This window comes from Megalopta genalis, chromosome 7, assembly GCF_051020955.1.
Source record: "Megalopta genalis isolate 19385.01 chromosome 7, iyMegGena1_principal, whole genome shotgun sequence".
NCBI lineage: Eukaryota > Metazoa > Arthropoda > Insecta > Hymenoptera > Halictidae > Megalopta > Megalopta genalis.
Genome location: NC_135019.1, coordinates 11,257,891 through 11,271,434, shown reverse-complemented (window position 1 = coordinate 11,271,434; position 13,544 = coordinate 11,257,891). Strand labels below are relative to the sequence as shown.

General features: G+C 46.8%; 1 protein-coding gene across 1 annotated transcript in view; it reads right to left on the bottom strand.

The window, feature by feature from the left end:
* Nucleotides 1-7,099: 7,099 nt before the first annotated feature.
* The window catches only part of LOC117229191 (homeobox protein aristaless), a 168,892-nt gene continuing 162,447 nt past the window's right edge, over nt 7,100-13,544 (bottom strand). Inside the window, exon 5 of the mRNA XM_033485480.2 lies at nt 7,100-10,121. Coding sequence (XP_033341371.2) covers nt 9,531-10,121 — 591 coding nt within the window. The 3' untranslated portion in view covers nt 7,100-9,530. The remainder of the gene's footprint in view (nt 10,122-13,544) is intronic.

Below are 13,544 nucleotides of genomic sequence, written 5' to 3'. Positions count from 1 at the left end.
TGTTACATGATTTCGCGTGATTTCACGTGATTTCACGTAACGTGACATTGGTATGTTCCTATCTTTAATCGTGCGCACTGCACCGTTGCTATTTCATGTTCGTTCTGCAAAGTTACTCGATAAATACCCACGCCTGGTCAAGGGAACGCTTGTTCTTAGTCCAATTTCTAAAATTGCCGACGCCAATTGCAATGTCCGAAAGTAAAATAGAAGTCGACATCGATTAGTAATTGACTTATTGTAACGGACGCCGAAAGTGCTCAAGATAACAGACGCCACCGCCATTTTCTATTCCCCCTTTTCGTTTATTTCGTGGAACCCGCGATCCAGCGATCAGAAATTCAAGCGAAATTCTAATTGACGCACGTAGGAATCGGTAGATCGAGGATTACAGTAATGTCTCCCTAACTGACGCTAAGATTGCGCACGAAAATGGACAATTTGAGAAGAGGAGATACGATTATACGAGCCTTGTAGCTCGTTTTTATAGTTGTTGAGAATTAATGACCGTAAAAACGACCCGAAAAGCTCGAATATTCGTGTCTCCTTTTCCCACATTGTCCATTTTTGTGGACAACCTGAGCGTCAATTAGAGAGTCATTATTGTACTCGTGCAGACACCGCGAACTGCAAGCAACATGGCGGTTCCGTGCGGGATTGAGTTGCCTGTTGCAGCCGGACAGGAAGGACCCGGTGCACGCGACATGTTCGAGGGTAAAATTGGCACCGCTTTCGAGAGAAAGGGTCGCTCGGGGTCAAGCGCGTGGGCGTTCGTTATTCCTCGCGACAACTCGATTCCATGCAAATGTCGCGGCGGAACGCTTTCGCCCTCGGAATTGTATCGTTACTCGTCGGACCCGGCGCGGCGGTGTCGCGTGTTTCCTTCTCTCTTTTTTTCAAATAAGGAAATAAATTAAGATGTAATGGGCTTAATAAGGCTCCGGTTGGATAGCATTCCGCGCCGGTCCCCGTAACTAATGGCGGCGTTTGCGCGTTTTATGTCGTGTCAGGGGGGAGGGAGCGGGCAGGGGGACTACCTCTAAACTTCCAAAACTCCAATCTTCTCTCCCCCTTTCCCTCTATTTGTTAGCCGCGAGTGTGCCGGGTGTGACGTATTTCCGTTTCCTTCTCCAAGAACGGTCTAAAACTCTTCGAACGTTTTCACTTCGTCGGCGATAGTAATTCTGTCAGAGTTGTATTGAAAACTGTTTTATTATATTTTTAAATTGTTTGATATCTCATATTTGTTAAGAAATTATTATAGAGGTGTAATAGGTATTCGTTGTGAAGACTGCGAAATTTCAGTGCAACGTTTCAGTGCGAAGATGGATAAATGAAACGAGATTCTTCATTACGCATCCCCGGCAATCAGTGTCCGGATATCTGCTGGTTCATCATTCAGCTGATCATGTTTCGCTTACTTCAAATGGAACAACCGCTGGCAATTAACTTGCAACAAGTTAGAACTATTTTGGAACGTTCTTTCAAAAATGAATGAGGGGAACAAGACAAATAAACAAAGAACACCTTGGAATATATTTATTAATAAGTAATATTCAACACTTGCTGAGATACCGAAGAGCCTTTCTAATATCATGAAACATAATGATAATAATATCATAATAACAATAATAATATCACGAAACACAATATCATGAACTTTGATCAATTCCAACTGGAACTTTCATTCATGTTCATATCGGAACACAGGATGCGGGAATGTTTTCAAAAAAAGGTTCAACATTGATATAGACTTTACTCGAAGGTTCCAGAAAACTTTTCGATCCAAGCTTTGGACTATTCGCTAGGCGCCCGTTTACAGTAATGTCTCCCTAACTGACGCTCAGATTGTGCACAAAAATGGACAATTTTGGAAGAGGAGATACGATTATTCGAGCCTAGTAGGCCGTTTTTATAGTTGTAGAGAATTAATGACCGTAAAAACGACCCGAAAAGCTCGAATATTCGTATCTCCTCTTCCCACATTGTCCATTTTTGTGAACAATTTGAGTGTCAATTAAAGAGACATTACTGTACTTACAGTCGGGAGTGTACGATATTTCTCTTCGAATATCAATCGTTCGATTCTATATATATAACTTTGTAATCGCAAAATGTGACAAGTAGGCGGACAACAAGTACTACTCGGTCGGTCGAGGGGTTAAAATGTCGATCAATGGGAGCAGAGAAGTGGAAGACGATGGGGAAGGCCGGGGATCGTGCGAAGAAAGGGGGAGAGAAGTGGAAGTAATAGCAGCAACGGCCAAATACGACGCGGATCGGCCACAGAAAGCTGATACTTGTATACCTGGGATACAGGAGGCCGTGCAGCGGTGTAAATGCAATCAAGAAGGCCTCAATTAGACCGTCACGCCGTACATCCCTCATCTCGAAGTCTCGCCGCTCCTCCCTTCTCTTCGCGTCGATTTCGTCGTCCTCCTCGTCGTCGTTCCCTTCTTCTCCTTCTCCCTCTTGCTTCTCACCTCCCCATTCCCCCCTCCTTCTATCAGCTCCAGCATTCACTTCGTAGTCGGACTTGATACCGATTCAAAGCAGCTCCAATGCCGTCCGTCGCAAACGCTGGCGGACCAAGAAGAATCCACGAAGAAGGAGATTCTTTTAAAACAGCAGGGTCCTAAATTTTTATCGCGACCTCCCGGTCGTTCGTCGTTCCGCGATAAGATCGTGTAACGTGGAGCTTTGACACTTTACCCTTAATCTAATTACGTAATTGGAGACATAATCGCTGGAGGAACGATTACGGTCGATTAGCCGGCAGAGCGAAGTTTCGGGGCGAGAGAGAGGGTGTCCGGAGTAGTATGATTCCGTCGTAAACCGGCCGGTTTCCCTATCGTTAGACCCTATTAAACGAAGCATGAGAGAGCCACAAGGGAGGTCCGCGAGGCCCGAGCGGGCTCGCAGCGGGCCCGAGATTAAGGGGCTGTTTAATCTGCATCCACATCGCGATGATAGGTGAACGCCGGGGAATCATCGTGGGGTCCTTCACGTTAACCGAGTTAGTTACAAGAAACCCTGCAATTAGGGATTGTTAACTGGATAAAACCTTGCGCGTGCTGCGAAAGGGGGGAACTGGGGCCCCATCGGTTCAAAGATGGGCTCCCGGTGCATCTCGAAGAAGCCTTCTTCCTGCGAACCTCGCCCGCAAAATATTTATCAACCCTGTCTTCTCGACAGTTTCGCACAGTTTGCTGTTATTCTTCTTCAGATCCTTGTGACTTTATTTTATTCTACTTTACTGCGGAATTTAATTCACTGTGATATCAATGTTTTTATTGCACGAATTGGACAATTTTGAGGATTCCATGCCAGTCATCGATGGGTCTACTCGAAGCTTCGTGTTCGAATTTTCTTCTACGTGTTTTACAACGCTTTTTCTCCGAGATCCAAGTTAATCCTCTTATTGGACCTTATAAAATACTTATAGAAATTAATAATTAATAACTTATAAAATTAGAACTTACTTATAAAATAGAACTGTACGGGTAGTTGGATACTTGACCCCAGAAACATGGAATTTGCTGAGCTTTTCATTTACTCGAGGAAAATGTCTTCCAAACTTTTGTGTCTCCTCTCGATGGCGGTACAGAAATGTCTCCCAAACTGGCGCTCAGATTGCGCACGAAAATGGACGATTTGAGAAGAGAAGATACGATTTTTCGAGCATTGTGACTCGTTTCTTTATGGTTATAGATTGTCAACAACTATAAACACGAGCTGCAAAGCTCGAATAATCGTATCTCCTCTTCCCAAATTGTTCATTTCTGTGGACAATCTCAGCGTCAATTAGAGAGACATTACTGTACTTAGGGCAACTCCGGCGATTCGAGAGAAGCGCAGGAACTGTTACAATTCGCGGTACAGAACGAATAGAACGCGTCGGAGATTCCAGGCTCGATAAATATCGCGGTTTCGACAGCACCTTCACCGACAGCTGGGAATTTCCTTTTCGGCGAACGCAGTCCGGTTGCTTTGCTACCGATCGGCGAGCTCGCCTCGACGCAGGCAGTTATTAGGTGGCTAGACCCGGTGTAAAACGTCGCTATAATGATCGGTTTGCTAACTAACTGGCTATTTCTCCACTCCTCTCGCGTCCCCGCGCGCACGGTGTATAAACATTCACGTGTGCATACGTGTATAGACCGGGGCGCGCACTTAGCCGGCGTACCCGCGGGCACCGTCGATACTGTTTACACCGTAGTAATTTGCTAATGGCCTGGCCGACACGATGAATTCGGGATCGAGCGGCTGCGTGGTCTGCATCTCGATCGCGCGCAATCCGGAGGGACCCACGCGGCCCGAACGATCGAGGATCGATCACCGGCGGGACACGCCTCTGCTCGTTCTCGTCTCGCCCTTATCGTTCTTTTCGCGTTATCGACGATTCCTCGGCTCTGCTGCATCAACCAGCAACATCGCAATTTTTCTCGCGATCCTGCCGGCTTCACGACGTCCTATTAAAATGTTAAAAGAATCCGTAATGTGCACGATTTAACAGAATTAATCGACAATTTCGTCTTTCGTACGGGAATTCTTGACGAGCTTCGTTTCTGTGCGCCAATTTTGGAAAAGATTTTCGCTTTTTGTCGGAATTGTATAAAATGCGCGTTCTTCGGCAGCCTAAACCGTTTCAGAGTGCTTTTCTAATTGCTACATTTTCTTCAGGCATTCTATCGCGTTTTTCTTCTTCTTTCTTGAGTTTCATACCGAAGTATTTGATTGTAAGTTTTTGCACTTTATTCGACCTTCTGGGATTGTTACATTATTATTCTTTCACTGGAACAAAGGGTTACCGGGTCGATCAATAAATGATTATTATTATCATTATTAAGAACTGAACGGAGTTCTGCAACGTGAACTTATTAACGTGAACAATAAAGTTATCGCTGCTGTTATTAAAAATTCAACGGAGACTTGGAACGTGGACGTTCGGTTGCACCGCGCCGCTACATAATTTTCTCGAACAATGAAAATGCATACCTACCTGGCTGGCTGGCCGCAGGTTCCGCCGGTTCAACTAGCATCACAGGTGAAGTTACGTCGACTGTTTCGCGAGAAGGACAGAGCCGTCGAAGGAACCGGTAATTTCGAGGCGCGGGGCGATTTGATTGGCCGGTGCAGCGGCGGCGATCGTCGAGGAACAAGACGAAAAGAGAAGGAAAAAGGAGAGCGAGGAGCGCAACAGGGGTGCAGCGGCACGTAACATTTTCAGGAAATTAGAGTGCAGGTGGGGGCCTGCATTACGTGTTGCGGAAGGTGTCATTAAATCGCGTCTATTATGCGTTTAGCCCGGAATCGGTGTTGGTTCGCGCTCGATATCGCCGGCGCGAGTGTTCCGATGCGCCGTTGCACAGACGCGACGCGGCCGGCCGATGCAACTCACCGTGGCGCAATGCGAGAGGGGAGGAGACCCGTGGTCCGCGAACCACTTAAGGCCGCGTCAGTTTTGATCGGCGGATCATTTGGACGGTAACCGTTCGATTTATCAGCGCGAGGATCGTTAGCGCTCCGAGGGGAGCGCAGGCATCCACGACTCCGCTAATTAGCTGACGCGCATTAATGGCCCGGGACTCCATTAAACTGTGAAATATTTAAATAACTCGTCGACGGGCGTGCCCGGCCGCGAATTACTTGTCATAAGTCAGCCCCGGAGTGCTGTTCGACGATCCTCTCCGGATGATCTGCTCTCCCTCTCTCCTTCTCTCTCTCTCTCTCTCTCTCGCTCTCTCCCTCTACCTTTCTCCTCTCTCTTGCCTCGCCTACTGCATGCCGGGTAAATGCGGCCGTGTAATGGTCGCCCGGTTTTTCGTTCAGGAAGTTGACGAGCCTGCAAATTAATACCCACGCGAGCCGCTGCGCGATATTTCAGCGATCTAGACTAAATTGAATTTCGGCGGTGATACGCTCGCGCGAAATCCTGTTATCAATCAGTTGCGGAATAGGGCAGATGTACCGGTTGTGGCCGGCGCGCCTTTTCTAGCCGCCTATGTTATTATTCATATTTTCTTCTTCGGAGTTGGCTACAGTTTCCTAGCAATCAACGGAACCTCGGACTAGCAAATATATTGTTTCCGGCGGATATGTACAATTACCGAACAAGAAAATGCGACGCAAAACAAAATTCGTAGCAGAAAGGATAAAACAGCGGAGAGCAGAAGAAACTAGGGAGAACGGATTAGAAGAAAAAGAAGGAAAGCGGAGGGAAAGCAAAATACGAAGAATGAAAGGAAACGTAAGACGCGAATAAGATTTGTTGGAATAAGCGAAATAAAAACTAGTTTTACGTTAAGATATTACGTTATTGTATGTTATATCGACAAAGTAAAGCGTGGAAATGCGAAATGTTCTAAAACATTATGCTGCGTTTCAATCAGTTATGACTAATACCGTTTCATGGTATTTCATTTTTCATTTTACCTACATTTCTGGTCACAGAAATGGTAGTAGACATGGCCAGAACTCGTGCACAAGAGACCACAAACGTTGAAAAAATGCGAATTTTACCAATCTTCTAATGTAATAATTCTTAAGTCATTTTATCGAATCTTGAGTTGTTTTGTGCGAGGTAGATATGAAAACTAACGATATTAACCAATCTATTAACCCTTTGCACTCGACGTCATTTTAACTCGAAATCCAAAATAGTTTTTCTGACCTATAGTATTTCCATTTCGTATAACCTAGTGTATTTTAGACATTTGAAATTGAATTTTGTGATTATACTTTGCACAGTATTTTTAAATATAAACAGATTTGATAATGTTGACATTATTTTGAAGCGGGATGTAAGAATTTTAAATGGCGCCTTAGAGTCACCACTCGAGTGCAAATGGATAAAACTTGCATAATACTTACGCGACGCAAGACTTTAAAAAATATTTCCTTCGAAATTCCTATAAATCCTTAACGTGGCCACAATCGGTGCGTCTACCCCACTCGTTTCAGCAGAAATTACTTGGTCCGGAGGATCGTCTGGAACGGCGTGCTACTTTTTTTTTAAGCAATCGTTGCGCCACGATCGCTGAAACGTGGCGCGCGCTGGATTTCCTTAGTGAAAGGTGACGTCGAATAAAATAGAAACTTGTTGCATTTCAATTTTCACTGTTTTTCCCTCTTTTTCCATTCCTCTCTCCCATTACTCGCCGTTCATCGCTCTCACTCTCGTCGTAAACGCACGAACTCGTCGCTAAAGAAAAAACGAAGTTTAAAAGGACGTGTCTAAGATTAAGGACAACGGACACCGGTGTTCGCTAAGATCGAGGGAAACCGCGGCGACTTCTTGAAAAAATATCGGCCCGCGGCTCCCGGATCCGCTCGAGATCCCTGATTCTGAAAGCGATTGCGAATTACTTCGGTTGTCTGTCTCCTCCGTCGTCGTTCGCACGATCGCGAGGGATGCAACGACGATCGGGAACAACCCTATCGATCGGTGAGGTTGCCGACGAGTTATGGCTGTACGAACACGTTGTCATGATCCGCGGCATCTTCGCGCCGTGAACATGTCGGTGCTGATTCCGGGAGAACTGACGCATACGTCGTTGAATCTATTTACATGGGACGCTTACAGTACGCTAGGAATGCATATACAGTCGACGGAACATAGCGCGACTATCGTTTAAAAGTTTCAAATTAAAAGAACGCGTATATAAATAAGTACTTTCTCCTTATCTAAAAACATCGTGTGACGGATCGATGCGATCGCGGCCGGCGAGAGTTCTCGGAACGATCGATCTTTCGGTTTCCCTTCCAAACGCGATTTAACGGCGCGCTCTCGCCGCGAAGTCCCCGTCGATTGCAAAATATTCAATATTCCGAGATCGAATTCCACGGGGAAGTGTCGTCGGAAATTTGCAAGACGCCAGGCACGTTACTATCTTCCAAATATCATTTAGGCATCGTTCGCAGGGAACGTTGACCGAAAGACGATCGCTCTCGCGAGGCTCCGCCGCGCCGCGGTGAATCTGCTACGTTTCGTCTTCTCTAACTTAACCGGTTACGTTCTCGGTCGCGACGTGAAAAATTTCAGTCCGAAAACTATTCCGGACCTCGGCTACGATCTGTACATTAATTTCATAAAACCGTCGGTTAATTCACCCACGCTAATTCTCGGCTAAAAAAAAGCATGTCCTTCGAAACCCTTCCCGGATCCCGGGCTTTCGCGTCGCGACGCCGAGAATCTCTCTGGACGGACATCGTTCGATGATGTTTGCTCAAAGCTCGGTCGTGAATACGTTCCCGTTTCTCCGATCCGACGGGCGACCGTAGATCGGCCAGCGGACACGATCTCCGATATCGGACGATCCAGGATCCGGCGAAGATTCGCGAAGTCGCCGGCGCGAATTTCCGTCGCGATCGAGGCGAACGCGATATCAAAGCCGTTCCGTGGCGTTCTATTTCGCGGATCGTCGCCTCGCCGACACTGTACACACTGTACACAGCAACTCCACGCAAAAAAAAAAACTAGAAAGAGTCTGGTTTGTTAGTGTTCCGGCCGCCGTTCGGTGTCGCGAACTCGGCGTCGCTCGAGCGGAAGGCTGAAAACAAGCTCGTTTTGTACGTGGACAGGTATATGTCTGCTCGCGACGAATGCCGGGAAGATCAACGGCGATCGACGCGATTGCGATCCACGCAATAAAGCACAGACAACGCCAACGACCACGAGGAAACGCCGGTTTGTTTACCCATGGTCGTCCGTGTTGCCAACGCAGATGCAACCAGTGCGCACCGCCGTTTCTCGTTCCGTGGTGGCTACACCGTCGCTAATCCTTCGTCCGAAGTTACCTAGAACTAATCGAGAGCTGTCGGATCCCATATCGGTCGCTAGACGGTCGGACGATAGGACCCGTTCCCCGAGGACCAGAGTTTTATCGTCTCGAGGCTCCGAAGCTCGTAGGCGACCCGAAGCCGGTCCGACGCTCTATCGCGTTACAAAGGCACCAGTTGATCACAGGAAGAAGAAGCCGGGGCTCTCGAAACTGTTGCGTACTCTCGAAGACCGCTACGAAGACCGTTCGTTCCGCGCGGATGTCGCGGGGAACCGAATTTTCGAGCCGCTGTATGTTCCGGTTGCGTAGGATCTTCGAAGATCCGAGGACCGAAAAGCGACACGAGAATCAAACTTGGAACTTCTGGGGTCGTAGTAGGGACCGTAACGGAGCAAATGGTCTTCGTAACCGCTCCGAGAACCGGGATTCGTCGAGCCCCGGAGTAAACAGTCAACCTTCCCTCGCGTACACGCCGTCGAAGCACGGTGCAAAGTGTCCGGTCCACTCGGATGGAAGTTCTTTGGCTCGTGTCCGTTCGCGGGCGAAGCGGGGCTTGCGTCCGTTGGTAGCCGCGAACGACGAGCGGATCGTCGTATCGTCACCCCTTGGCTCGGTTCGCTCGAGGGGATGGCGCCCGGCCGGCTGGAGATCATGGTCGGATTGCGACTCGTAGGTCAGGCGAGCAGCGTGGCGTTTCCTGTTGTCGTACCTAGCTTCGTGGGCCGCCAGGTCCTCGTCGCTGCTCGTTCAGCTGATCAGGTCGCCGTTCTTGCGCAGCATCTCGAGGTGAAGCTCGTACTCCCTGGCTTTCAGTCGGAGGGACGCGATGCTATTGGTCCGCCGGTCGATGTCCGGCAGGCCGACGCTACCAGTCGGCGATCCTTGCGGCGAGCTCGCCGTCGGCGCCGGCTGCGGGACCGCCGGGTGCGGCAGACTGATCGCCGGCGCCGGCGGTGGCGGTGGAGGCGGCGGCGAGCCCTGGACCATTTTCGGCCGCTGCGCCGCCGATATGTTTGCCAGCAGGCTCTGGAAGGACGCGGCCGACGTGTAGGGCAGAGGCATCCCCGGCGGTAGCAGCGGTGGCGGCGCCCGATGATAGGGATGGGTCGTGTAACTAGTAGGAAGGACCGGCCCGTGACCCAAGGGCGGGTAGCGGAACGCGTCGAAGGGTTTCCGCAGACCGAACGTGCCCAGGTGGGCGAAAGGGTTCGGCAAGGTCGGCGCGACCACCGCCGACGGTGGGGGTGCGCCCGAGCCCAAGTACGGATTGTACGGGTGAGCCTGCGGGCCGACCTTCTCCTGCTTCCGCCACTTCGCCCGCCGATTCTGAAACCAGACCTGCAACCAAATTCGTTCGGTTAGCTTCCGCTCCGTCACGCCGCGCAGTGGCCTATTTGCTAATAATGCCCGCGCCGGTATTATTCCAACCTTATTACTATTGTTATTCCTTGGCTAATGCTCGTCAGACTTATGTCGTCGAATTCGTCTTAATGTCGGCTACAACGTTATGGAATAAAATATGTAGCGTGTTCAGCGTAACGATCGCACCGATTTTTGAGACATTTACGCTAATCTGACGGAAAAATGTTCGCGATAATAGTTAATACGTTCTTTGAGGAAAACGAATTGCAACAATGCAAATCTCGAAAAATTTTTTATCCGATGAAAAACGTATATAGCCTTAATTTTCTTAACACTAGATTTACGGAACCCGTCAAAATGACGGGTCAATAATTTTTTAATTTACGATTATTTATATCGTAAAGATACATTTATGGGTTATTTATGTCGTCGAATTCGTCTTAATGTCGCGGCTACAACATTGTGGAATAAAATATATAGCGTGTTCAGCGTAACGATCGCACCGATTTTTGAGGCATTTACGCTAATCTGATGGAAAAATGTTCGCGATAATAGTTAATGCGTTTTTTGAGGAAAACGAATTGCAACAATGCAAGTCTCGAAAAATTTTTTATCCGATGAAAAACGAAGGTCGCCTTGATTTTCTTAACACTAGATTTACGCAATCCGTCAAAATGACGGGACCGTCAAAATCACTAGTTTTTTAATTTACGATTATTCATATCGTAAAGATACATTTATGAGTTATTTATTCAACTTATATGTTACTTACGGCAAATGTGACAATAACACTTGTTAAAAATCAGTATAAATGTCTTACTGTTGCTGTTATAAATTAATATAAAACAGCTGTCTTTTTGTTCTCCGTAAATCTAGTGCTAACTTGCACCATGTACTTTTGGTAGTATAGCGTTATAGCTGACGAAGAGACGAATTCAACGACTTACTTCACAATGACCTTACTACACTAACGTGTACTTTAAATAAGAGATACAGATGTACGTTTAACTGTTTACATTCCTCTTCGAAGTATCCTTGACCCTTGAGTTACACGTATGTTTCATTAACGCGTAGAAAATTATTATTTCAATTGCTGCGAATTATTAAGCTAATGGTCATTCGAAGCTTACTATGTAGTAAGTTGTTGAATTCGTCTCTTCGTCACACACACACACACAGCTATAATACTATACTATCAAAAGTACATGGTGCTATTTAAAAAAGTCAAGGTTATCTTCGTTTTTCGTCGAATTTTTCGAAATTTTTACTCTTGCAATTTATTTCTCTTAAAGAACACATTAACTTTTATTCCAAACATTTTTTTACGAGATTAGCGTAAATGCCTCAAAAATCGATGCGACCGTTACGCTGAACGTCCTGTCTACGTTTTAACATACAAAATATCAAAGTGACCTAGATTTTTATGGGACAAGAAATTCTCCCGAAATTTTATATATTGGAGTTTTTAGCTTTCCGGATACTGTTTAATTTTTGTTGGAACGTATTTTCGTCAGATTGGAAATTTGTGTCAATACTGGAGTACTTGCACCGCAAATCTGTGAAATATTACAGTTTAAACGATTTCAACGTTTCATTACCTTCTAGTACATTGCAATATATTTTTTTATAATTTCGAACATTTTTTCTTCATTAGAAATTGCGTGCTAAACTGAATTAGAATAATATAGAAATTATGTATTTCGAGGAAATCCTTAATATAGTCGTTGCAAAGAGATCATAGTTTATTAACAGAAAATACAACATTTGTAAATCGGTCAAAACTTGCTATTGCGTGTCACAAATGTTCTTAATACTTCAAAGAAATCCTCATCCGCATCTGTTAAGACTACTATGCATCGGGTAATTAGTGGAAGAGTAAGAAAAATCGAAGAATCTAATCGAGAAGTTCTAGTTAAAACGGACCTAAAAAGAAAAACAAATTCGATCACTGAACGAAAGGATGAAAGAAGCAACATCGAAGATGGCAGAGAAACGGGACGACAGTGTTTATCAAGAAATAATTGGGCAAGCAGTCTTGAAAGATCGCGAAACGCGCGTCGAACGACCGTTCCGTGGATAGCGAGCTCTAGCCCCGAATTATAGTATTCGTTCGTATGTATATTTAACTAAGTACGTTGTTGCTCGGAGTACTTCGTTGCCACTGGAGGGCAGAGCCGCAATTATCCTAAGTGGGCAAACAGTTTCTCGGACGCGTTCGAGGAAGAGAAACGAACGCGGAGGCAAGCGAGCGTCGTATTCGAGGATCGACGGTGTTCGTCAAGTTTCGCGAAACCGATTCGTCCGATTTCGGATTAGAAAGGAAAACAGTATTCGGCTCGAGCCGAAGCAGCGCCGACCGACCAATGAGAACCGCGAGTTCTGGCCACAGTGACGCATTCTCCCTTTTTCAGGAAACTCGCGGTGTATCATTACCGTTCGAACGACGCGCCGAGCCGCGCCGAGCCGCGCCGAGGGAGAAGAAACCGCGCGAGATCGCTGCGAGGCAACGACGGATCTCCTCTCGTCCTTTCTCTTTCGTCCATCTTCTTCCTTCGTCCGCCTACCTGGCCTCCCGAGTTCCTCCTCGAAAATTAACGAAACATTGACCATCGTAAAACCGCTCGACACGGATCCTGTTGGCCTACTTTCGCCCGGTCGAAGGAGAGCTTCGTCCTCCGAGGACGGAATCCGGCCGTTCCTCGGCTCCACGAGTGTCCTGCGGGTTCCGACCGACTTTAGAATCGTCATACATGCTGGAAGGATACTCTCCTCTTTGTCAATAATTAATTAACGATCCTCGATCAATAGCGACGTCGATTACATCATGCTTCCGCAGGATCGAGCGACTCTTCCTCGCTTCTTCTTTCGTTCCAGGAGGATTCTTTTCGATCGAGTAGCGCCGAGATCACTGGAGATCACTGCCACATGTTTCGATAACGCTGTCTCCATCGTTTCTAAACGATCAGGCATCGATGAACTAGTGTCGCGAGATCTTCTTAAGTTTAAGCGTATTGCTCGAAGATTACAACTATTCGCCCGTGATTTGCTTCTTAGACCTTGGGTCCCTTGAATCTAGAGTTGTCGCTCACCTTACTTTTCTTTTTAAAGTTTGCCGTAGCAATGTCTATTACGAGTTACTTTCACAAAATGTAAAATACGATCAGAAAGACGTAGAACTTTTGCTACAGATCACGACTCAGAGAATCGTATGCTACCATCTTCAAGATACGACTCTTTCGTACAGGTCTCGAACCATGTCTTCCGATCTTCAAAGACTGCCCGATGCCTCTCGTTTCGGCACCTCATCGACGGTGTCTCTTCTAAAGGCGGAAGAACAACCCATTAGACTGATCTCGAAGGATCATGCTCGAACGAATCGCCGGCAATGCAACCCTTCTG